At 40.1% G+C, this 26,296-nt stretch overlaps 1 protein-coding gene across 2 annotated transcripts in view; it reads right to left on the bottom strand.

The window, feature by feature from the left end:
* Nucleotides 1-1,811: 1,811 nt before the first annotated feature.
* Nucleotides 1,812-26,296, bottom strand: part of gulp1a (GULP PTB domain containing engulfment adaptor 1a) — a 74,175-nt gene continuing 49,690 nt past the window's right edge. Inside the window, exons 2-11 of one of the 2 annotated variants that reach the window (XM_083682424.1) lie at nucleotides 16,939-17,000; nucleotides 15,106-15,177; nucleotides 12,114-12,212; nucleotides 11,842-11,979; nucleotides 11,335-11,451; nucleotides 10,995-11,081; nucleotides 10,387-10,617; nucleotides 9,105-9,243; nucleotides 5,481-5,575; nucleotides 1,812-2,605 (exon numbers count right to left, since the gene is read on the bottom strand). In XM_083682424.1, coding sequence (XP_083538550.1) covers nucleotides 2,534-2,605; nucleotides 5,481-5,575; nucleotides 9,105-9,243; nucleotides 10,387-10,617; nucleotides 10,995-11,081; nucleotides 11,335-11,451; nucleotides 11,842-11,979; nucleotides 12,114-12,212; nucleotides 15,106-15,177; nucleotides 16,939-17,000 — 1,112 coding nt within the window. In that variant the 3' untranslated portion in view covers nucleotides 1,812-2,533. The remainder of the gene's footprint in view (nucleotides 2,606-5,480; nucleotides 5,576-9,104; nucleotides 9,244-10,386; nucleotides 10,618-10,994; nucleotides 11,082-11,334; nucleotides 11,452-11,841; nucleotides 11,980-12,113; nucleotides 12,213-15,105; nucleotides 15,178-16,938; nucleotides 17,001-26,296) is intronic. The other variant, XM_083682423.1, reaches the window with a different exon arrangement.

Here is a 26,296-nt window from a genome sequence, read left to right as displayed (position 1 = left end):
CACACACACACATACTACACTCACTACCATAACTGTTGCTATATATTGTATATATTTATACTATTTAATTGTACTGCTCATTATGTACCCAGAAAAAAAAAAACATCATACATTGACATAGTACTAGTAGTAGTACTAGTATTTCTTAGTTCATACTGTATATTATCTTATTATTATCTTAACCTAAAAAGTTCCAAATGTTTGTGGTTGTTTGGGGTACTTTTGGGTACCTTTTTGTGGTTATTTGTGGTTGTTTAGGGTCGCTTGTGGATGTTTATGGTTGTTTGTGGTACTTTTGGGTAACTGTTTGTGGTTGATTGTGGTTGTTTGTGGTTGTTTGGGGGTGATTAGTAGAACCCTTTATGAGTATGGTAAACAGCAGTGGACCTAGAATTGAGCCTTGTGGAACACCTTTATTAACATTGAGAAAACTAGACTGAAAACTAGACTAAAATACAATGAATCCTATCCTGCAGGTAATTGTTGAACCAGGCCGACCTCTTCAAACAAATGGCAGATAACCTCTGTAATAGGAGGGCATGATCAACCATATCAGGTCAATATAGAGGACTCCTATAGTTTTTGTTAGCAGTGGCTAAAGTTAACTGAAGTTAGCAGTGACAATTTAAACAACTCGTAACCATGAGAAGCCATGTGACTACAAGGTGTAAAATACTATCAGTGTAATACTAATACTTCTCCTTTAAAGGCCCACTCCAGTGATACAGTATATTATCCTTTCAAGCTTCAAAACAAACACTTGCTTACCCATGATGTTCTATAATAATAATTTTTGTAGAAATAGGTATAGTCTTTGCGTAAAATTCAAAATCTCAGACTGTCTCCAGAAACGGAAAGTCTCAAGCCGTGACTTTGGTTTCCTTAATCAGATGACTTGCCTGTTATAGTGGTTGGAGTGACATAGGTTTCCCTGGCTGGAAAAAATCCCACCCCTCCATTATGGAACTCATTTTCACCAAATGATGGAGTGAAATGACCGCTGGAGCCTTTAATGACTGTAGTCTGGGAAATCGCACTTTGCGATGACACATGACTTTCACTTTTCTAAAACGGGTGCGCTGCCATCCTTACACGCAGCAGGCCTGAGGACAAGTTGGTGAACCACTCGTCTTGTCTTGCAAGCGGTCTCCATAGCACACATGAATTATGATGATGATAGGCCAATTTGCTATCTGGTTAAAAATACAGTATTACAGCCAACTCTACAGCCATGAGTTACTTTTGAGATACATCATTTCCCCAAACTGTAATGTTACTCCAATATTACATGGTAATTTAAAACATTCAATTACACCTGCATTGAAATACGACTTCAATCGAACCTCTCTTTTGCTTTAATTGGCCTTTACAGCTGCTGTAATCCTTGCCATTAAGGGGCGTTTACTTGGCAGAACTGACATACTTGTTACGGACATTTGCGCAAGTTTATTTGTGCATAGGGATATTTTATTCATACTCACGTTGAGAACTGGTCATATATTCAAATCTAGTTTGAAATCTAAGCAAATTGTATAAATGAGGCCCCTGGACCGACCACTTAAGACAGGTACCACAATTTGTCTGGGCCGGGATTCATTTCGATTTTCACAAATGAGTCATAGTACCAATGAATCAGGGTGCCAATGCTCCAGGATCCAAATCAGACCGAGATATCTGAAAACATTTTCAAATGGAAGAATTTGGAAGTTTTCACCTGGCTGGAGATAATGAATGCAACCCTGGTGTATCTTGAACCTTTTGAGAAATATCTATTCAAGTAAGAAAGACTGAGTGTTGAAAATGTATGCAGTAATGTTTTCTTTAATAATTGTAACAGCAAAGTCAAATTGCATACAAAGTAATATAACAAGTATATACTGTACATGGACAGCGGTTTTCAAAAGTGCTTTCTGGTGCAAGAGGATGCTAACCTATGTCATAAGACAATAATGTAAATGTAAAGGTAAATATATATCATAAAAAAGTAAAGATACTGTATGGGAATACAAATACATACTGAAATGTAAATGTTTACCAAGACAATTAAAATATTCAATGTCAAGTCAAAACAATCAGAATGAATATCAACTAAATACATGAGTAAAACAAACAGAGGATATGTCAATTTATGCAAGCTGAGAGTTTGGCATATGTATGTTAATACAAGACTAACTACATTGAGTGTGTTAACAATGTTGACCTAAAGTGGTGCATATTCAATAAAACAGATTATACACAGAAGTTATAGAGTTTATGACATTTCTGCCACAAAGTGTACCATTGGACATACTATTTACATCCTTCATTGCCTGTACAAGCAAGGGGTCTCAAAACTACTCCTGCCTTATGAGTATTTACAAAAATAGTGCTTTCTATATCAGACTTGAATATACCTTGGATTTTCTAAAACCAAATTCAAATGCAAATACATATAAACCTCAAGATGAGAGCATTGACATCTTGACTTTGTAGACACAATTTTGGCACTTTACAAATTAGTTAACATTGTAACAGAGAGAATGTCTTCTTGGCATCAGCAGCGACTGTCTAGGGGGTCAAGAGAAAAGACAGCTCCCTCTAAGGTCAGTCCCATTTTGAACCCCTCCTGAAAGACAAACGGGAGAAGCACTGTTAGCTGATCCCACGAACCTGCTCTGTAGGAGAAAGGGTGTTAAATGGAGGTGGTGAGTAGAATCAATGACATTTTCTCAATATGCCAAACTGAGAAGCAGCTGGTGTCCCATGTTTTCTTGCCTGATCCCAGTCCCAGTTTTCATGCCTGGTTCCAATTAGACACTACCACAAACACTCCAAAGCATGCACCCAAGTGTACAGAGTAATGGTGAGTGGATACACAATCAAGAAGGTTCAAGAGAGTAAGGTTCAAGAGCAAGGTTTATTCTAAATCCCTCCAAGGAGGGAACTTAACTTATTTTGTCTAAAAAACCTGCTCTATACAAACGATTTGGAAAATACAAACTGCAGGGATTTGAAATGTTTTTGACCCTATAACATAGTCATGGTTGTGATTGGTAAGCAATGAAAACCAAAATCACTCATCAACATTATGTAAGAACACCTAAGATAATAATAATACCAAAAAAACCATAATGTCATGACTTACAGCAGAGTACACCTAACAGTTTTTGGCCAGATCTTTTAATTGCACACACAGCAACATAATTTATTTACTTGTCTTTGTTCCAGCCATTAAATGTAAATTTAGGGACAATAAGTAGTTAGGTACGATTCCAGTTTTTGAGTGGATTCCAACTCCTGGACATATCGACTCATTCTCGACTGACTCCACAATAGCAAACTCAGCCTAAAATTAGTACTGGGTTATCAGTGTTCTTGCGTGCTTAAGAACTATTTGACTGGGTTAGCAATGCAGAGGGAGAAGATTGGCACTCTCTACAAGCCAAACCATTTTTGCTGGCTCGGCCATAACTAAGCAGTGAAATTTGAAGCCAGAGTCGTGGGAGTCAATTTCACCACTAATAGAACTATAAAGCCTCCATGACCATCCTCTTAACTCATGTGTAGTTGCAAAGTGTCCTCCAGTTACAATTCAAAACATAATCATGTTTCAACAGGCAAATACAACTTTGAAGGCCTTAGAGTAGCCATGAATGTCAAAAGGAAGTACACCTGTGAGATTACAAACAGCATGTTGGGTGTACTCAGCTGTGCTGATCTACGCAGACACAACAGAGTAACACTGAATGCATGCAGATCCATTCATGATGACAATCACTGGCAAGATGACCAAGAGAAGTACTCTTGTGAGTCAGAATAAAGTGAGGTACAAACCATCTCTGACGCTGCCAGCGAAAGGGGAAAAGAGATGGAAAGAGATTGTTAGGACATAATTATAGGCAAAAGGAGGGAGAAAGAAGATACTGAAAAGCAGCATGCTAGCACAACATTGCCTCCTTCTGGTGAGACTTTGCCATCAAGCTCCCACACAGATGTAAAAACAGACTAGCGTTATCTAGAGGTTTGCATGTAACAATTTGCAGTTCGATGTTACATTCTAAAGTTGAATTGCAGTAAAAAAAAAAAAAAAGAGAAACGGAGAAAACAACACGGTAGTATTAGAGATCAGTTTCACTTATGGAAAACACATGATCACTGAAGCTCAAATTGACATTGTGTTCCTAATTAATCAACTGTGCCCTCAACTCTGATAATGACCCATGCAGGGGGTATTTAAAATCAAAAGATGCATCTTCAATAGAGGGGATTTAGTGAGTTATCATTCATGCATCCCCTATGTGACAATGGACACTTGTTGTTTTGCATCTGGAATGTACACATACAGATATTCATCATCAATCAAGCCATAAAATCCCATGGTTGATTTGACAAGTATTTGACATGTATTTTAGAGTACAATTGCTACTGCTATTTATCCAGCAATGACACACACACACACACACACACACACACACACACACACACACACACACACACACACACACACAGGAGTAAATTGTTTGGCACTTATCACTGACTATGAACTGTTGATAACATGCAATACCGAAAGCTTTTCTGGATGGCAAAGCCTACTACCACCCTAGTGAGCCGCCATAGTAATTTTACGTCCTGTTTTTCCAGCGAAAATAACTTTCTGTGCTTATTCAAGCTGGCTTTCGTAGTCACTTGGGAGACATAGCTAGCTTTTAAAATGATTGATATCAGGAAATAGGGGACAAAACCCCCATCCAAAAGGTTAAAGGTCAATACAATTATGTACCTATTGTACAAGACTGGATTACGAGGTCAACTTCCACCCAAAGCTCAGTCTGTCCAAAAAGCACCCGAATAAACTCTACATGACACTTAAAGCTAATAATAAAGCAGTAGCTAATGCGGTGTTTAAAAAGTACGATTAATGTTTAATCCATTACTTTGTGGTGGAACTTATTTTTTTCTGTCGAAGTACTCATTACTGTGTCCCTCCACACACCATTGTACCCATCGATCGACAGCACTGGTCAGTAGGATACATAGATGAGGTTAAAACGTCCTAAACCAACCTTTAACTGTCAACATACTAAAATCAACCCACTACATGTCTTTGAAGTGCTTACATTATGGTCAAGAAAACTAGGCCCATGGTTAAAATCAAGCGTCATGGTCAGGAAGCAAAATACCCTCTAAGGGTGTTATGAGCTGAAATGTACCTACAACGAACAATTGAAGAATTACAGACATTTTGTGTTTGTTGATGTATTGTTATAATAAAATAAAAAAAAATAAAAAAGTCGGGGTTGTCTACTCTAAATGTTTCGATATCTTCTCTCTCACATGAGTCCATTTAAAAGGGCTTTAAGATCATTCACAGGTATGAGTCCATTAAACAGGGCTTTAAGTTCATTCACAGAAAATGAGTCCATTAAACAGGGCTTGAAGATCATTCACAGACATGAGTCCATTAAACAGGGCTTTAAGATCATTCAAAGACATGCAGTCACCTGCATCTCGTCCAGCTTGGATTGGATGTCCGGAGGGAAGTCTGAACCGCCACAGGTGAACGGATCGAATGGCTCCGCACCAAATAGGTCTTTGCCTGGAGGAGGAACATGTTCTTAATGAGTGTCCACCCAACTGATCTAATGCCATGCTTTATGGCTGGGGTATTGACAGTTCACCCTGGCTCAGTAGTTAAAGTCACAAAAACAATTAAAAAAACAAAAAAATGTCAGTTCTGCCACATAGAGCTGAGGTATGGGGTTGGAGAAATGCCACCATTCACACGTTCATAGACAAAACACTGGATGCAAGGACTGACAGTCTGTGTCACCAGTGGCGTCATTTCTGCTAAACCTGTGGCAGAATCATTGCCGTTAAAATTCATAATCATAATGAGGTTGGTCTGGGAGTTCAATACCAGGCTCTGACGGCAATGACTTCAGATTATTTTCCCCGTCACAAGAACTTCAGATGATAACAGGGTGGTTGCGATCACTTTGACAGTCTTGCCATTTCTCCTCCTCATCCTGAATGCCTCACTAAACGCAAAAGAGGTCTTCGTCATAGTTCTGTGATCCGTCTAATAAGGCCAGGGGTTCTATTACACAGTGAAGGTTACCTTAAAACTAACAATAGGAGTCTGGCCAGACCCCAGATGGTACTTTGAGTGTGTATTTTTATTATTATTTTTAATTCTAAGCTTTCAATTCTTCATAATTTTGTCAAAAATGTGTGTCAAGTATTCATCAGGTAATTACAAATGTTATGGGTTCGGATAAAAAAGGCCCAATTCGCCAAATTCAGCCTATGGGAGGTGAAAAAATAAAGTATTGATTACTATTACCTTGGCATGAGCAATGTGCCATGGCACTGCCTCCTGGTGGTTGTTTTGCAAGGTGAATGACCTGAAATAAAACTTGCGGTGAAGGGGGAGCTATTCTGCCCCCTAATTGACCTAAATTGCCTAAATTGAGAGCCCATACCCTGATGGCTGTGAGCTCTGTAGAATGTCTCGAGGGGTGTCAGGGCTGTGATGTTATCAGTATAGGAATGATAAGGTGAATGGTGGTCGGGTCTCCTTGTCAACAGCTCCTAATTTAAATACTGTGGTTGTAAGATGATATAAAAGCAGAGGTCAGAGGTCAGGGAACAGCTCTCTTTCCTTTGTCCTGCTGTGGTGCTGTCCTGGAACTCCCGCAACATCGTCACACCATTCTGAACTTCTGTCTATTGTGTGTCATAAACATTGTTTTCAAGTGATTTTAAAGATTTGGGCCCATTTAGGGCCCCTTTCGCTCCCATTGTTTGTTTGTTTTTTCCCCCCCAAAAAATACATTTTCTGTTGTTATAAATGATTAAGAAAGAAAAAAGATTACTTTTTGAAAGATTGTGGCTATTTTAATGTTTTCAGTATTAGGGTCTGGCCAGACCCCTGTTGGTAAACGACATATGCAAAATATGTTGGTTTAATACAGCCTCACTAAGCTACGTTACGTACATTGCCATGCTAAGATACAGTCATAGAGTACAGATTTATTTACAAGTCCCTCTATCTTAGCAACTAGATATCACACTGGTTAGGCTACTCCTAAAGCCCGCACTTACAAGCTGCGTAGCCTAAACATTTTATTTGATATGCAGAAATAAACACAACCTCTTTATTATCTTCGTGACGGCAAATGAAATGCAGTTGTCTAAAATTCTCTAAGAGTCTGTAAAAATTACTGACATTGCCAATTTGCACGGGACTACAATTACGGAGATGCTCTTGCAATGATTGCATTAGCCTGCCTCCCCTTGTAAAACTAATCCCGTCGTAATAGGGTTTAGATTGCTTTCATACAGTGGCTTTTTCAGACATTTCTAAAATTAAAATTGAAATACAGAAATACCTCATTTGCATAAGTATTCTCACACTTTGCTATGGCACTCTTAAAATTAGCTCAAATGCAACAAATCACACAATAAGATGAATTGAGTCCATCTTATTGCAAGGACAATAGTTCATGTGATTTTGGAATGAATATCTTTGTTTTTATAGGGTCTCTGATTCGCATAGGAATCAATTACACACTCTGTGGATCAGGTTGTCATTACAAACGGAGTAAATGGACAAAACAAAACTGCCCAGGAAAGCTACCCTGAGGCCTGGGGAGACTCAGAAAAATCTACAAAGTTGAATGGTGGAGAGGAAAAAGCACAGTCGACAACATCATCTCAATCACTCTACAAAATTGGTCTATAACAAATTGGCCAAAAATAATCCCTTAATGGAAAATAATCTCTCTCTCATGCATAATTGTGTTTGCAACAATGAATTCAAGTGATACAACAAAGAAAATGGCTGGAAATGTGTTTATCTGATTTTACTACAAAGCATTAGGTTTAGTGCAAATCCAGCACCTTTCCACACCATCACTCATGTGAAAAATAGTGGTAGCTGCATTTTTGCATTTCGGCAAATATTAAGAGTGTCATAAAACCAGTTTTTGCTTTCTCATTATGCAGTATTGTGTGTGGACTGATGGCAAAAAATAAAAAATAATCCATTTTAAATTGAGTCTACAACACAACAAAATGTGGAAAAGTGAAGGCGTCTGAACACTTTCCAAAGCCACTGTATAATACTGTCCTTGGGCTTCTTTCAAATAATATCGTAAGATTAGGATTATTCAGTCTGCAAACCTACATGCAACAACCTAGGACAGGCAGAATGGACGGGACAGGAGGAAAAATGTTCTTTCCCAACGAATGAATTAATGAATGAACCGAAATTAATAAATTAAAATGCTGGTCACATCTGAGAGCTTGGCTAAAACTGAGTGAGGCCCAAGGCAAGCGTGACTCGAGTGACAAATACAAAAATAATACTGTCCTTGGGCTGCTAATGAATAAAAAAAAAGACAAAGTAATTGTAAAAATGGCCTAGGCCATTCACAGGTAGAATAGCATTAAGCCACAGGAATCAGATCCAACGATTTTTGACCGTCATGTGTAAATACTGCCCACGGGTACAGTAGCATGTACAGTAGCATGTAGCATGTACCTTAGCGTGTAGCATGCGTGTCTGATTGGTCTGTGCTCACTGTCCAGTTAATCCCAAATTAATCCTCAAATACATGGACTACTTTCAAATAATACTGTCAAATAAAACAACAACAAATTAAAGGCTATAGCTTACTGAAAAATACTGTTTGCTTTCCCACCTTGTGACAATGCCATTGTAGAAACATGAATTACAATAATAAAAATTACATTAAAATATAAAATTAATATCAGCTCACAAATGGGAGTGGAGACATATATATACTGTAGATATGAGCTACACTTTAACAACACATTTCCCATGCATTTGAATAGCACAACGATGCTCCCTAGTGTTTTTTTTACCTCTTTTGAGTACCTCAAATAAAACTTTGAAAAAAAAAGTAAAGTTGACTCATTACTGCTGTAATGGTAATGCTACTGTTGCTCATCCATGAACGTTTTAAACTCAATGGAGATTTATATCTTGGGTTATGATGGAGAAGACGCAAGAATCAATTGGTATATATCATACGTTTATAAATCCAAAAACTGCTACACAAATGATGGATGCTGGCCTTAAGGGTAAGTGGTATACTCACTCATATTAGGAGGAGATGATGTAGGTAGTGGAGGTGGTGTGCCATTGCTTGCTGGTATTGGCAGCAGAGGGGACACAGGAGAGAATGGAACCATGTCAAAAACGTCTGTAGACTGGGGTTTCATGGAGATGCTGCCTGCCTGTAAATACAGATACAGAGGGTATATAGATGACTTCCCATTACACCATTATTTCAGTAAGCCCGTTTGAGGTGTGAGGTCACTCTTCAATGTAAATTTTGTCATTACACTCAATGCAAACAAAAAAACAACTTATACGTAATAATCAGATTCGTCAAAGTTGTGAATGTCACTTGTAAATATGAATATGCATTTCTAGTGACACTATAGCCCTAAACGAAACAGTAATGACACTGTGCTACAATAGGGCAATGTTTAAAAGTAGTTGAGTAGTTGAGTGGCCATACTGGCCTTTTGCACACATTTTATTTGAGGTATTTCACCTCGGCAAAACATTGTTGAGCAATTCTAATGGGTGGGGTTCTTGTGAAACAGTAGTTCATATCTGTGGCTTCAGTTGCCCATTTTGTGAGCTGATATTAATTGTATATTTTAATTTAATTTGTATTATTGTAATTCATGTTTTTCTCATTCTGAATTAACAATAATGGCAGCCTGGATGAATTACACGAGTAGCAGCCAATGAGTTCCAATTTGGAAAAGGACAAATTATTGTCTGGTCGGAGAAATTCGAAATGATGTCCTTGGATAAACCCTAATTTAGAACAAAACATGTCTTTATGGACAGTGCCCTGCGTAAGTAGGTATTTGTGTACATATTGGTTTCACCATTTAGAAATGACAACAGTTTTTATACATAGTTTCCCTACTTCAGGTTCACTTTACTTAAATCTATTATATATAAATTAACATCATGTGATTATTGCACATTATTCATCATGTACCTGTATTGTGTCTGAGATACAGTGGAAGTCTAAATACAGTCTTACCGTAGTTTTGTTATCTAAAAGACAATTCACAGTGAAAATATGTAGCCCAAATAGAGTCATTTTCAACTTTGAAAATCTGAATACAGGGAGCCATAACTGGCCGACTATCCACAGCTCATACAGTGCATAGAAAATGTTAACAGCCACTTGCAAATCAGTCACTAGAGTGCACCACTTAAACAGTCAACAGAGATAAGAGAAAGTGAAGGGGGTGGAGAGGACAGAGAGAAAGGAAGAGAAAGGAATGAAGAAAGAAAGAAAGAAAGAAAAATCGAGAGTGTTGCAGATAAGGAAGAAGGCATCGAGTTTTTACACGAGGCCGTGGGATGCTGCACCCATCTGCAGGCTTTGTAGGAAGGAGAGCGGGTTTCGCAGGCGGAGGGGTTAGTAGTCCTGCTGAGAGATCCGACTCTGGAGAGCTCATAGGGGTGAGCGTGACAGAGGAGATCTCCAGACAGGAGAAGGACATCAGATTGTGACACCAGAAGAGAGAGGAAGGCCTCTGCAGCATGTACTCCTCGTTACTAGAGTTTATGTGCAGCAGCTGTGGACACATCACATCAAGAAGATTTAGTGGGAAAAGGAAGACCGAAGAACATCTACATCTACCCAAATATCCAGACTCGCGTGCTACATACTTACTGAAAAAGTGGTGGCCAACCTCATCTATAGGGGGCTGGCGCTTGTTCCACACGTTGATTCAACTAATCAAAGTCAAACTGATATGGTACTGTATGTGACTGCTTGGCTGGAGGAAAATCCTAGCCGCCACACCAACAGTCTACAGATAAGTTTGGCCACCCCTGAATAGCCACACTTGGCCATCCATTTTAATAGTATACTGTACAAGTGTGGATATTGGAACAGCCTGCAGTTAGTTCACACACAGGCCAGAAATGTGGAGTTCTATGCATTTCTTACTGGTGGTACAGGAGCAATCATCAGCTGCACCTCCAGGTTCTGAAGCTGCTTCTTTAGCTCAGAATTTTCTGTTTCCAGTTCTTGAATCTGTGAATACAAGGACGATGCTTCGGAGTAAGCCCTTCTGTAGCACATATTGCCTACAAAATCAGTGTAAAGACTATAATTACTGTATGTATACATTCATTGTGTTTATCATGATCGATTATCAAATATCAACATTGGTTGGAGCCCTGGCAAGTAAGGAACAGTCCCATGGCACACTTGTCCAATGGTTGAATCTCTCTTGCTTTCTGTAAGGTTCCTATCTGTTTTCACTTGTCCAACGGTTGAATCTTACTCTTTTCTGTAAGGTTCCTATCTGTTTTCGTGTTTCCACATCTTTCCCACCAGACTCCAGGAACTTCTTGTAGGCCAGATCGAATGCCTGGCCGATTGTTAGGGTTATCTCCTCTGCCTGGAACACAGGATCAACAACATCCTCTTTGTGACCAAGTTAACAATATTTGAGCCTAACTCAGTGGAGAAAAGGCCCTTTAATCAGAAAGGAAAAGAAAGAAGGCAGATCATTAAATGGCTGTAATGTAATGATAAGCTGAATCCTACTTGTGGAAGACCCAGAAAAGTCACAATGCATCCTGCCAAGCATTAGCTGTGTAGCTATTTTCTACTTATGTCTTTCTTTTTTTGAGAGTCAAAATAAATCTATGTGGCTGAGTGAAGTGCATCAGGCAGTCCCTTGGAGTTTCTTTTGGAGTGAAATTGACGCTTGCAGATATACTCTGTGGATTTAACTCAACGGATTCATGTCTAAGCATTGTTTTAATTCAAAGTTTGTAGTCCTTACACATTTCTCACTGTCAAACACGTAGCAGAGATGTTTGTTGGTATCTGAATCTTTGCAGATGAAGGTGAATATTCTTTTGTCAGTTTTGTCGTCAGCACAGAACGATATCCGATGCAACTGACAGTTGTACTGCACATCCTGAAATAAAAAAAGTAACATTGATGCTTTAGTTGAGACTGCAGTGACTCCTTGGTAGCACTCTACCTGAATGGGTATATGTAGTCTGTTTTCCTGAGATGTGGACCATGAGATGGACCGTTTAGTGAACTCACTTTTGTCTTGGGATCTAAGATCTTCACTCCGTAAATGGAGATTTGCAATTCCACCTTGGGAGTCTTCTGCCCCTCAGACTTCTTGATATGCCTCTGAAACTACCCAGAGAGTAAAGGGGAAAGGTTAGATGGTTAGAGGTTCTATCTAATTGCCGGAATACACACATCACATATTCAAGCTAAAGAGTAATTGTAATATTCCCCAGTAACCTGTCCTAACTCATTCTGAACTCCTTGTTCTTCTATTACTATTTGTCAAATAGGCCAAACTCATATCATGACAACAGAGTGGCTATAACCAGTTCAGACCTCCATCTAGTAAAACCAGTAACAGGCTCTCCAAAAATAGCATTCCTCTGGCGCAGAAAAGACAACATATTTGAATTTAAATTGAGTTCTGATTACGACCACGGTAACTTGTGCATAGACCAGAGTAGTTTTGATACATGAAGGGAAAACAGAAAGGGAATTTAAAAATATTCTTACTGGGATTGAATCAGTACACATTGTTCTTTAAAGGACACAACACTTTGCATTAATATCCAATAAACATTGGTCAACGTGAGCATGATCTTTGAGTGCACATGGATGCATTAGAGAGAAGGATTGGAAATGTGTCAGTGATTAAGTGGTTGACAACTGCTCAGCATGAATCTTGAAAAAAATCACAGAAAGTCTGTAATGCACTACGATTGAATTCCGTCCTGAATCAGTGTTTCTCAAGTGTGGAGTTCAACGTACCCAGGAATAATCTGAATTCCCCAGTAAGACTCTGTTCACTGCTCTTACCTTAGTTTGACTTGAACTCCACACTTGAAATCCACTGGCAGTAGTGTGATGTAAGGGCCAGAAATAAAGGGAGAAGCACACAGAAAAAGAAAAGGAAGTATCAAATGTAGAGGGGGTTGGGGGGGGGGGGGCTTTGGCATAGGACAGTGACTGATGAAGGCAAGTTAGTAGGATAAATGTCACTGCAATGAGAGAACAGTGTGCAACTACTATATTTTTTTCATATTATGAAAAGGACCAAGTGGTCAAGTGGTAAGGTCATGTGGTCAACTACAACCCTAGTCATGAGGGTCAACGCTTAACATTATTGTTTTAACTTATTATGACCTTCGTATTGCAAAATGCTTAAAACCACTTAACAAAGGAGGTGTGGGTATGAAAACAAGTCTCCTCTTTGGCCTCACAATTCAAATGTTGGCAGAGGAAGACAGCAAAGAAGCCAGCATGCACAGAGCAGAGCAGCACAGAGCAAAGGAGATCAGTGACAGGCTGTGAAACTGACTGGTTCCCTCTGTGCTTAGCTGCTTGAGATCGTTCAATGAAGAAAAGCCATGCATTCTAGAATTCAATCTGTTCTCTTTTCTCAGTGAATAGATGAGAGGGAAAAGGCTTATGTTGAACATTTATGTTATGTTGAACATTATTTTATTTTTTTTTACCATTTTCAATAAATGACTTGTCTAAAGAGTATTTTCCAGTTGTCTAATTGGAATGTTATATGAAAACGCTATGCACCACCTATCCTCTGCCATGGTAAATTACTGGGTTTAGGTTTCAGAACATACTAAATACAACTAATCATACTGTTCATCCAGACCTCACAATGACGTGTCAGAAGTCATGTTCTCTACCTTGGTAATATGTATGAGACATTAAAGGGCCACTGAGCTGCCATGGAAAGCATAGAGATACAAATGCATTAACGGACTGAACTGGCTGATCTTGCCACGATTTTCCTCCTCATTTTAAAAAAATGCAACTGAGAATGAAATTTGTTTCTTGGAGGTGTGGTTTGATCATACAAAGCCCACCTTCAAATTTGTCAGGGAAAGGAGAGGCGTCATAACTCTCTGCAAATCACGAAAATAAATCGTGTGAAAAATACTGCAAATACTGCAAATCATGTGTAGCGAACGGCGGGGTAGAGTAACTTGCCTTAAGCGGGTATCGAACTCGCAACCTCTCGCTTACAAACCGGCCGCGCTAGCCACAACACCAAGAGAGTTAACTCCCTTGGCGGAGCTGCTAACGGGCCTTACACAGGGTCGTTACACATTAAAATACTGGGTTCATGTCGAAAGTTATAGTTTTTACACTTTTTAGTCAATTGTGGGGCTAGAATTGATGGATATGACTACTATTGATGTTTGTCAAATGCCTCTGTTTTCAACAGGAAACGTTTTTCTTCTCGCATTGGTTCCCTCTTAAGATCAGCAAAACAAACAAAAAATAAATAGAAGTAAATGTTACTATTGGGAAATGAATCAGTTGAGCCATGAAAAATGTCGGTAGGTAACGATCTATTGTACTTAACGAAGTTACTCTCACTGCTACCTATTGGTTATCAGTTACACGGTTATACAACGGCCCGCGCCAGCCCCGTTGATGACTTGCTCATCACAGCTCCTGAGAAAAAGAAAACCTAAACTGTAACACCTAATTCGAGGTTCAATAACCAACCTATGTTCTCTTTTCATTGTACTGTAAACTAGCCTGAAATACAGTATGGATGAGAACCATGCATGCATTAGTAGTTTAGAGAGAGAGAACATGGTAGCACTTTCACATTACAGCTCGGAATAAGTGGATAAAACAAGGCAATAAACTCTCTCGGTTGAGATTCTGGGGGTGCCTGTAGTGAAAAGTCTTGTAAGCAAGACCACACCCTTAAAAACGTTTTGCTGTAGGCTCCGCCTAAATTGCACGCAATGACCCTCCTCGTTCGCCCAAGCTATTGTTTACAAACTGATCTGCATGCATTGCATGAAATAAAAACATGGAGTTAGCTGAAGCATCATTATTATGTGAAAATAAAAAGTTAAAAAGCGGAATTATGGCATCGAAAACTTCGTCAGTTAACTCCATGTTTTCATTTTGTGTAATTCATGCAAATCAGGATGTAAACAAGAGGGAACCAACTTTTAATTTACGAGATGAGATCCTGGGATCCGAGATTAGGTATACTATAAACTGTATAACTTACCTTTAGCTTTCTTACTGCATCCTTAACAATATCTGTGCCTTTTGGTTGCTCAACTTCTGTGTTCCCAAGGAACTAGAAAAAAAGTGGAAAATGTCAGGGATGATATGACTACTCACTTTGAGTGAATCAATAAATAAAGTCGCACGAAAAAGTTAACTGAATCATTCATTTGCTTCAGTTTGAATTTGTTCTTTTACAAATCTCTGAACAAATACATAAAAAGGAGGACATCAAAAGTTGTATAACAGGCCTACAAAACATACTCCAACATCTCACGTACACTTCAGAATATTGGAAGGTCTTTAGGTTTCTCTGAGAGAACAGCACTGACTGCCAGTAACCAACAGATGGAGCCATTGACCTTTCGGCCTGTCCATAAGGCCCTCAATCTGACCATACTGTAGCACCAGTTATGGTACCAGTCACTACCAGTCTCCCATACATGTAACACCCTCCCCCCACACACACACACACACATACACACCCATCGCACAGCAGTGCATTGGGCTCTATGACAGATTTATTTCCAATACGGACATTTTGCAGTATGCAGTTGGTTTGATCCCAACAAACAATGGCAACAATTGCACCTTATGTCCCTATCAATCAAAAATGAAGATGGATGAATCCCTGTTCAAATGTGTCACTTCATGCCACCTTGACAGATACTGAGCACACTCAAGGACACATAGGAGGGCAGCCGTACTGCAAGTGATGCAGCACTGAAGTGACAGATGAGCAGCATGGGACGGTGTGCCAGTTGTTCCTGACCAGTGCATTCTGCTGAGCTCTGAAGGGGACAAGCCCAGCCTGGGCTCATTCATCATCTGGCAACGGTTGTGTACCATTCCTGCGAACGCTCATCTGCTCTGTTAAAGTGGCAATTCCCTCTGAAATAGTTTGGAAGTTTGTCAGACGGTTTCAGACCTTCGAAAGTAGTCTAATGTTGAGTCCCACACATCTATTGTGTAGGTCCAGCTATATGCTACCACCCTAAATGAGTGGGAAAGATAGGCAGAGTCTAATAGGCACAGGCTAATATGCTGCTATTGCATGGTGCCAAACTCCTTCCTACTATCCTATGTTGGGTTTGAGGCATACTGTATAGATAGATTTCCAGCATTATGCTGGGTCTTTGTGGTATGAAAATGTCTGACAACCTTTGATTGTGGAGTGAACGACCACTTTAAGCCTGCTCATCATCCTCCTCGCTGCTCCCCAAACTTAAGCGGCAGGGGATGTGGCAGTTTGGACTTCTTCTTTAGCCTTTTTCGCTTCAGTTCAGTAAGACGTCTGAGGAGCGTTGGATGCCAGCTGACAGGTTCTCTGCCTCCAATAAAAAGTGGAGTCTTTGGTGAAACAGAGCAGAAAACCGCTCTGACAGTTTCTCCTCCAGTGAGCAGTGAGTTCCCTTTTTTAAGACATGTGTGTCAAATAACAACAGAAGCAGACTAAACAAATCTTTTGTTTTGTAACAGTCAAAATCTACTGTAGTGTTTGCAGTCATCCATCCTTTTGATCTGTCTGTGTGTTTGTGGTCTTCCACTGTAGAATAAGAAAGATACTTTCGGAGCGAGAAACTCTCAAAAGCTGAATATCAAAATGAACCAAGTACAAACAAATACCTATTCCAAAACATGAGTGTACCGAAAAACAAACCAATAACTATTTCTAGTGTGCATTTCTAGAGTGCAATCTTTGGCAGGTGAAAGTCTTGCACCCGGGTAGGCATAGCGGCTCACCGAACAAAATAATCAGTGAAAATGATTGTCATCCAAATTACAAAACCAGAGAGGGAACCAAATATTGATTGCTGGAGTTCATGACACATACCTTGGCGTTGTAGGGTATGTAATGCTTTGCCAGTGCCTCTGGAGTGTGCATCCATGATTTATCTGAAACGAGATATATTCACACAGTTAACTTATAAGTCAGCTCTTGAATTTAGTTTATCTTTTCAACTGAATCTAAGTAAACTGAATACGTTCCGGTACGTCATTAAATGCCAAACTCCATTAAATCAGGAGGGAATTGAGTATATCTACGAAGATACAATTACAAATAACTAACTTTGAAGGCTATAGCTGACTTAAAGATCTGGAAAATGAAAATATTATAAAAGGGGCAATCTGGGATTCAAACAACAACTTTTTTTGGAAAACAGCTGAGGGACGGGGCTGGAGAAATAAAACCACTCTCAAAATCCAGAGTACCTATTTAACTTTGACCTAATAGTAAACAAGGTTGATTTAAAATCCAAACATTTGGAGTGTAGAGCCAAAAGAAGAAAAAGAAAAATGCTTCACTGTCCCATTATTTATGCAGGGCACTGTATTATGCAGTCTCAGAATTTCCTCTCTCCAATCAGGGACCCACTGAGGTTTTCTTTTTCTGATCTCTGCTATTTTCATTTCCCTACTTTTTCATCAGTGGCACAGTTATGTCTGAGTGAAGCTCACAACAAATATGTATGACATTGACCGTTGACAGTTGACAGTTATTGACAGTGAATTGACAGTTGTTTTGGGGTTCTCTTTCAGTCTACTCATTTCGACATCTCAGGTCTCTTAGCTTGCTTATTCTTCCCCAGAGGAATCCTGCTGGTTCAGGCTTCACTCTTACCGAGAAAAGTTCTCTCTAGTTTGGTTCACCAACTAGAGACGAAGCTGGTTAACAGCAACAGAGTAGTTATAATAAGTTGTAATAAATCCACAAAAGGTAATTACTATAAACTTCTACTTGGCTACTTTCTCTTGTAATTCCTGTTGGTTCTACTTGAGTTTGTGTGTCAGATAGCGGGTCAACATGATGATGATATATATCAGTCTGTGTGGGTTAAAGCCCCTCTCCACCATCATTGCCATAGACATGAGTGATGCAGAGTCAGTGGCCTGGAACTCCCTCCTGTGGAGACCTTGGCTGAGTACCTCGACCCCAAGGTGACGAGTTCCTCCTCCTCTACCATTGCCACCCTGAAGCTTGGGAGATTCAATGCTGCCACCTACGGCAGGATTTACAGAGCCGCTGCCCAGATGACGCGCTCCATCGGCTCCACAGCCCTCCTCTCTGTCTAGTTGGTAGTGTAGGCTAAGGAGCTGTGTGATTCTCTGGTCCTGGGGACTAATCAAATCAAATCAACATTCATTTGTCATATACACAGAATACAGCCGTAGACGGTGCAATGCAATGCTTAGGGCAAGCTAGCTCCTCAACAGTGCAACAAAGTAATAATAATAATATTATTATAAAAGTAGTAGCATAAGCTAGCAGTATTTAGCAACAGAAACAAAACAACAATAGTGGGGGGAGTAAAAGCAGCAGTAGTATATAATAGTATGCATGTATGTGTGTGGAGTGTGTGTGTGTGTGTGTGTGTGTGTGTGTGTGTGTGTGTGTGTGTGTGTGTGTGTGTGTGTGTGTGTGTGTGTGTGTGTGTGTGTGTGTGTGTGTGTGTGTGTGTGTGTGTGAGAGAGATGTGAGTGCAAATGTGCAATGTCATTGGAGAATGTCACTGGTGCAGGTGCACACAGGTAGTGCAGATGGGGAACTGGGTTAAATCTCACTTCCGTGAGATTCTACCGTCTAGATGTCACTGCACCTTCTTTGGCACATACGGTCCTGGGTGCTGGAGCTGAGTAGGGTGGACCGGGTACAGTTCCATGTACTCTATCAGGTTTGCTGTAAAAACTTTTATTCCTAAAGAATCTTGATAACTTGGTTTTATTCATATGCGTAAAAGTAAAAGGACCAGATGTGAGTTACACTCTTCCTGAGCATTAATGAGCTGTTTACTACTGTTTACTACTGTTTACTACTCTGAGAGGACTCTCAGACAACGCTAAGGAACTGTAAATACTGATGATGATGAATGCAGGGGAGGAGAGGCAGGAGTCACTGCAGCGAGGCAGTGAGGCAGGTACCCCAGCAGTTGTTCTTAGCATCAGCACACCGTGCTGATTAATCGAGGCAGCTCCACCTCTCATGCCCGCCTTATGAAAAAGCCACTGTACGGTTGGTCAAACACGGAATGACTGGGGGAACAAACGGTTGCCGGGGGAAATAAAGGGCTGGTGCCAGAGGATGCATCTGAAGGTCAGTTTGTGACCCGTGTGTCCTCAAGCACCAGGACGACAGCTGTGGGGCTTCATCTTATGTCCTGAACTGGGCAGAGTGTCACAAGCAAAACAGTTGGAAATGTACACATTATATTAACACTAACTGTAAGTGGGGGAAAAGAGGTTGAGGACAGCTGCTTTAAAGAAGTGCAGTTTCCAGAACCGAAGGTTGTAAAACCTTCTTCTTTATTGACATGAACTTTAGTGAATTACAGAGGTAATATCTCCGTGACTGCAGCACTCAGGAGACAATACATCGGCCAGGCTGGACATAACCCATAACTATTCCTGAGTCTTACAGGAAAACAATGGCCAATTAATCTCAGATTTGTCTAATTTAAAACTGGTGGACCAATCGCTAGGTCCGCAGGGACTGAAGTCTAAAATACCTCGACCGGTATTTCAAGCCTCCAGATATCCATTTTAATTCAACTGAGTAGACAGATATAAATGGCTAATCATTAAGTAAAAGAAAATAATGGATTTCCTCTAACTCACAATGAGGGATTGATCCTCAGCTGTGCCAACAGATAGGAGCAAAAGTAGGAATCCTCATTGTATTCCTGCACTTGAGATTTCCAACCGTTACCACCTCTACATAAATGTAAAGTGTTTTAAGTTGACAACCTAGATCCAAGCATAGAACTCAAGGCCATTTTGTGTAATGTCTAGCCCTTTCACATCTATCTTCAACCTGTGTTAGTTGAAGCTCCTGAGTGGTAATCCACAATAACAAAAGGTTGCTCATCATCGCTCTATAGTATGAGACATGGGGAGGGTGACGCATAGGTCAAATTGAGAACGCCCACTCCAGAGAAAGCTGTTAAGCCTTTGCAAGCTTGACCCTAGACAGGACTTATGTTGTGGGTGCAGCAAAGTCTGCACACATTTTCTATAAGGTTTCTCAATGCAGTGAAGCAGTAATTAGTAGGCTTGCTTCAGGCAAGATAGGCTTGCTTAGGCAGACCTAAGGTTGTTGAAAATAGGCATCACCACACCCTCTACTCTGACTCTTAATACTGGTGCCAATCAAGGGTGCATGTTTAGCCCCCTGCCCCCACCAACACACACCAACACCCTCTACTTCCTTGAACGGCTTAAGAAATTTGGCATGAGCACACAAACACTATAACTTACTTTAATAGTTCGCACCGTTGAGATCACAACTTGGTATGGTGACTGCACTGAGCACAACCGCAAGTCCACACGGAGGGTCGTGAAGATGGCACAGGCCATTACTGGGGACGCCTGCTCCTGCCCATCCAGGACATCTACTCCAGGCGATGTCACAGGAAAGCCCTGAACATCATCAAAGACCCCCGTCTCTCTCCTTCTCTCTGACAGATCGTGCCACAACATAAAGACTTGTACCACCAGGTTTATCAACCGTTTCTACCCCAAACTGTAAGACTGATGACCATGCATGCCACCGTGCCACACTAGTGCTACTGTACCGTATGTACCATATGTCTTATAACATATGTGTCATAAACACACTATCACTGTCAATCCTGTCATTGTATTTGTGTGTATAGAGTCAGTGCTGCTAGTGTATTAGGATGTAATGTTGTGTTCCTTCTGTATTCTGTTTTGGAGGAGAGCTGGCGAGTAAGAGTGTCTTTGTACTGTCATTCACTCCCTCATATCCCAGTGCACATGACAATAAAACTTCAGCATGACTCCTACTAACGCAGCAACAACTGCTGCTGCTCGACTACACAAGAATTCTGAACTTATTCTACTGACATAAAAATACATTTAAGAAAAAAGGAATGTCCGATGGTGACTTATTCAGAGACACAAAACAGACAACGTTACCATTCAAGTGAAGTCTTCATCAGGTCCTACATCAGAACTAAACATATCCAGTCAATTGAATACATATAATACATTAAAAACTCTGCCACACCTATATTACTTGACATGGATAAACTAACCAAATGTATTCATGTTTTTCTATATACAGTGCCCTGCGTAACTGATGGGATTGTTAAATCAGGTGTGTTCCGTCACATAATTTGTGAAAGCATATGAGAGCTGTCAATGTCTCGTACAGATTCTAGGCTTTGCATTTGCCTTTGGAGTCTGCTATTGGTGTCTGTTAACATCAAGACCAAAGAGGTGTCAATGAAATACAAGGAAGCCCTTATTAGGCTGAAGAATCTGAAAGAAAGTATCAGAAACATAGACAAAACCTTAGGCTTGACAAAATCAACAGTTTGGAACATCATTAAAAAAGCACTGCCTTCAGCAATCACAAACAGGCTGGTAGGCCAAGGAAGACTTCTACAATGGAAGACCAAAGAATGCTCACCATAATTAAGAAAACCCGCAAAACAGCTGTCCCACAAATCAAGAACACTCTCCAGAACGTAGGCGTGAATGTGTCAGAGACTACCATCCGCAGAATATGTCACCAGCCGAATTACAGAGGCTTTCACTGCAAGGTGCAAATCACTAGTTATCCTTAAAAAGGATGGTCAGGATCAGTTTGCTAAAAAGTACATAAAAAGCCTGCAGAGGTCTGGAAAAGGTCTTGTGGACAGATAAGATGAATGTGATCTGGGGTGAATGGATGTGATGTACCAGAATGATTGCAAGTGGAAAGTTTGGAGAAAAAATAATCTGCCAAAGATTTACAGCATACCACCTAATCTGTGAAACATGATGGAGAGGTTGTTATGGTTTGGGCATGTATAGCTGCCACAAGAAATGATTGATGACGTAACTGCTGACGGCAGCAGCAGAATGTATTGTGAAGTGTACAGAAACATCTTGTCTGCTCAAGTGCAAGCAAATGCCTCCAGATTCATTGGATGGCGTGTCAACATACAGCAAGAGAATGACCCAAAACATACTGCCATAGAAACTAGGGAGTTTTTCAGGGCCAAAAAGTGGAAAGTTCTTGAGAATCTCTACTTTAACCTCATAGTAATTGTTTGATTTCAAATCCAAACTTTTGGAGTATAGAGCCAAAAGAAGAAAGAAATGACTCACTGTCCCATTACTTATGCAGGGCACTGTATGTCTACTGTGTAATATTTATTATGTTTATGTATTCAATAGCCAAAGAACCCACTCGGATCGAAGCGATGTGTGTTTTGTGGTTCGGAATAAATCACAATGGAAGCAAACCAGAGTTGACATTCCTTTTTTATTTGAAATGTTCCTCTGTCCTGCACTTGACTGGATGTTGGACGTGCATATTTTTGTTTGTTTGTTTGTTTGATCTCAAGCAAGCAGACAACATTTTTCAGAAACTTCTTTACTAATGCTACATTCCAGCAATTCAGTGTTGACAATGGGTTCACTGGGGATGTACGCCTCCCTGTCATGCGTCTGGTTGATGAGCAGGGCAGCCATGCCAACTGGCTCCAGTTAGACATTACTGTCAGCACAGATGAAGGATCAGCATCTTCTCTCCAAATTTGTTTTTAACCTTTATTTTAGCAGGGAGTCCCATTGAGACCAATCTCTCTTTTACAAGGGAGCCCTGCATCTATCACGAACCATTAACCACCAAAGATCGCTATCTTTTATTGTTTAAGGAACATTTCACCAATGGTTACCATGACTCAACAGCAAGTAATAAGTGGTCTTTGTTGTCTACATAGCCAGGAAATGTGTGCAAATAAGCGAGAAAATAGTATTTTTATCCTAATGATGAAATCCTACAACTCCCATAGTGCTTTGTGGCTCCCAGCCAGCCATAGAGGTGCGTCTAAGTTAAGATGCACGTTAGTAAATGCAAGTGATAGCCGTATGCACTAGCGCTGTGCTAATGGATGTAAACAAACCAGGCAGTAGCTCATTTGGGAGCGGTAAGATCACCCCGCCCTAACGCTTCCTTGTAGTTTTCAAAACCATGTGATTACCCCCAAATACGCCACTCAGGGTAAAATCCTCAAACTAAGCGAAGCCTAACAACCTTACCAAGGAGCTGAATTCCAAATCTTATTTGTCAGTGAATCAGAGGAGTTAGTGACAATTCAACTTTACGCCTCAATCCCAAATGAATGAGAAAGATACACTTTAGCTGGTGTGGAGCAGGGATCTCTTGTCAGGTCAAAGGCATGATTACTTGGTGATTTCATTTACAAATGTAAATGAAATGTAAATGATTACTTAAAGCTGAAACTAAATAGGATGCAGGTCCTAGAATCTTCTCAGAGTGGGTTTCTGACAAAGTGGAACACTGCTGATGCCCTGTGTTATGATATGTCTGGGCTATTTATGGGCTGTCAACATGGCCCAAGGAAATTAAAAGGCCTTTGTAATATCAGTATCTAATTTTCCACATGACCGCGTTTATCTGTTGATCTCAGAAAGACAAATAGAGGACATTATGAGGGATTACAATATGCTTCTGTACATTAAACCCAACAATACATTAGACCCAACTTTGAGGAAGCAGTAGACATACAGCAGAGTAGGCTTCATTATAACATTATTTTAAGGAGGTCATTCTCTGGACACCGTGACTAAACTTGCCATTATCTTATGAGAGCTCATTCCTACAAGACCGAGTCAATGCCAGTGGAATATGGAATAGCACCTGCAATTACAATCAAATTGGCCCCATTTACATTATCCATGTGGAATAAAAAGTTGGCTTTAAAATACACATTGCATATCATTATTAGACCATGCATTTATTCATTCATTCAAAGTACTGCCCTGCAAGTCTCCTTGACCACTTCTCTCATTAAAAGGCGTAAGCCCACATGATCACATTATCACCAAATTAAGATTGCAAGACACGCGTACAGACATTGGCAATAAACACAGGTGATAAAAATGATCAAACCTCCTTGTGGCAGTACCTGCTAGATGTCAACTCTACAAAACCACAGCCAGCCACTGAAATAAAGAGAGCATTCATGTCGGCCAATACGCTGTCAACAACAACCTTGAGGTTCTCACCAAACCCACAAGAGGTCTGCCCATCATGACCACGTGTCCACTATTGGGTACATATAATAAAACTGAATTATTGTCAGTGTCCCCCTCAAAACATTAAGCTGCATGACTCCATTGAAACTTGCACCAGAGTTTGACTGGGAGTGAGACTGTTCTGCTTGCTCCTGTGTGATTCCACACTTCTCTTTGCTTTCATTTACCTCTACATCACACTGGCAACGCTGTGGTTCAGTGGTCACTGTCTGGTAATTGGATGCACAAGTCTGGAAAGCAATTGACGAGAGAGATTTGTGCCCAATTATTTCTCTTTCATCAGATCCAAACAATGTCTGTGCTACCGACCACTAATGATTACAGGAACGTCTGTTTCTCTTGGGAACACAAGGACATTTTCTACCTGTTGTGCTTATGGTCAGAAAGAGTTGCTGCTACATCTGTATTACAGGGTATGACAGGGTGTGCATTAACAGCCGATATCCAACTTACTGCCGGAAGTGCGGCTGTTAATGCACACCCTGTCATGCTCTCTGCCCACTTTCTGTTGACAGTATATGTGAATTGGTGGTCTGTGGTCATAGAAACCAACATGTATGATAAATTACTCTTTTACATCCCTCACATTCTTGTTTTATACAGGATGCATAGTGTGATAACCATGCTGCAACAGTCAAGCAGAAAACTGAAACTGGTTCATGCTATTGTGTGGTCCACACTATTGACAGCAGTGGGGTGTTTTATCAAAAATTGCATTAAAATTAAATGAAACTGAAAAAACTGTTGCAAAGAAATGTAAATCATTGCATGACGGGACAGCAACATGGTTTAATTCAACTCGACTGAGTCATATGAATAAGAGTTAAATGAAATAAGAGAAGAGTTAAATGTCTTCTAGTTCTTCCAACGGAACGGACAATTCAACAGTTCGGAAATAGTATTTACAAAAGAAAATCTTCCAACAGAATGGTTATCCAACAATGCCTTGCTTAGTATTTACAAAAGAAAATCTTCCAACAGAATGGTTATCCAACATTGCCTTGCTTAGTATTTACAAAAGAAAATCTTCCAACAGAATGGTTATCCAACAATGCCTTGCTTACCAAGAGCAGCAACAATATCAGGCTAAATATGCACAGTGTGGTAAATAATATATTGGAAATAAAAGTGTTTTGCTCTTGAGCTTGAATGTCAAAGTGGGTGAGGAATGATTTATATTGTTAATAACAAAATGTTGGTTTTATGTTTAAATGTATATTGCACATAAAAGTTAAAAGAATGTACAGGAAAACTGGTTACAAGTACATGACTCACCCAACATATAAAATATATAAGGTGCAGTAAGTCCCCATAATGAAATCATGAAATTATGAAAAGGTCTATGGTTAAAAAAGTACAGTAAAGTAAAAAGTTCTTTTAATAACCACAGAGGTCCACAACTGCATGCATGCTGAGAGTGCAGAATTGACCCGACATTGATTAATAGCTAAGGATAAATCTACAGTACAGTCTGTGTAGTAATGAGGAGGTGGAAAGAACAACCATCAGGGTTAGAAATGTGAGCAACTAGCTACATTAACACCATATACTTCCCTTTGCCAAGCCCTACTCATAATCAGCAATTCTATGGTCTATGGTGAAATCTCAGCAGTGTCCACAGAGAGTTGTGAGTGACCTTTGTCCTCCAGCTGAATGGCTTTAATGCCCTCTTTATGCCAGATGACTGGATGTGCCTTTGTACTTCTGCACAATTCATCAACAGAACTGTACTGTGTGTACGTATGTACGGTTGTGCTTGTGGGAAGCGAATGGTAAACAGCCCTCTGTGTCTCTATCGGGGGACACTTCAGTCACTGCATTAGCTGTGAAGCTAACTTCTCTATTAGCTGTGAAACCAACTTCTCTATTAGCTGTGAAGCTACTGTCTCTGTTAGCTGTGAAGCTAACTTCTCTGTCAGGCCCGTTCTCTTAACAGATTCCCTCCCAAATGGGCCCTCTTGAGTCCTGAGTTACAGAGTATATGACAAAGTATCCGCTTGAATTCATGAGAAGAGGAAAACCAGTGAAAAATTACGATAGCAAGACACCTTAGCATTGGGCAGTTTTTCAAAATCAACGATGAGAAATCTGAGGTGCCTCCAGTGATTACAGTCTTTACCTCT

This window comes from Argentina silus (genome assembly GCF_951799395.1).
Source record: "Argentina silus genome assembly, chromosome: 12".
NCBI lineage: Eukaryota > Metazoa > Chordata > Actinopteri > Argentiniformes > Argentinidae > Argentina > Argentina silus.
This window is presented reverse-complemented; position numbering and strand designations above follow the sequence as displayed.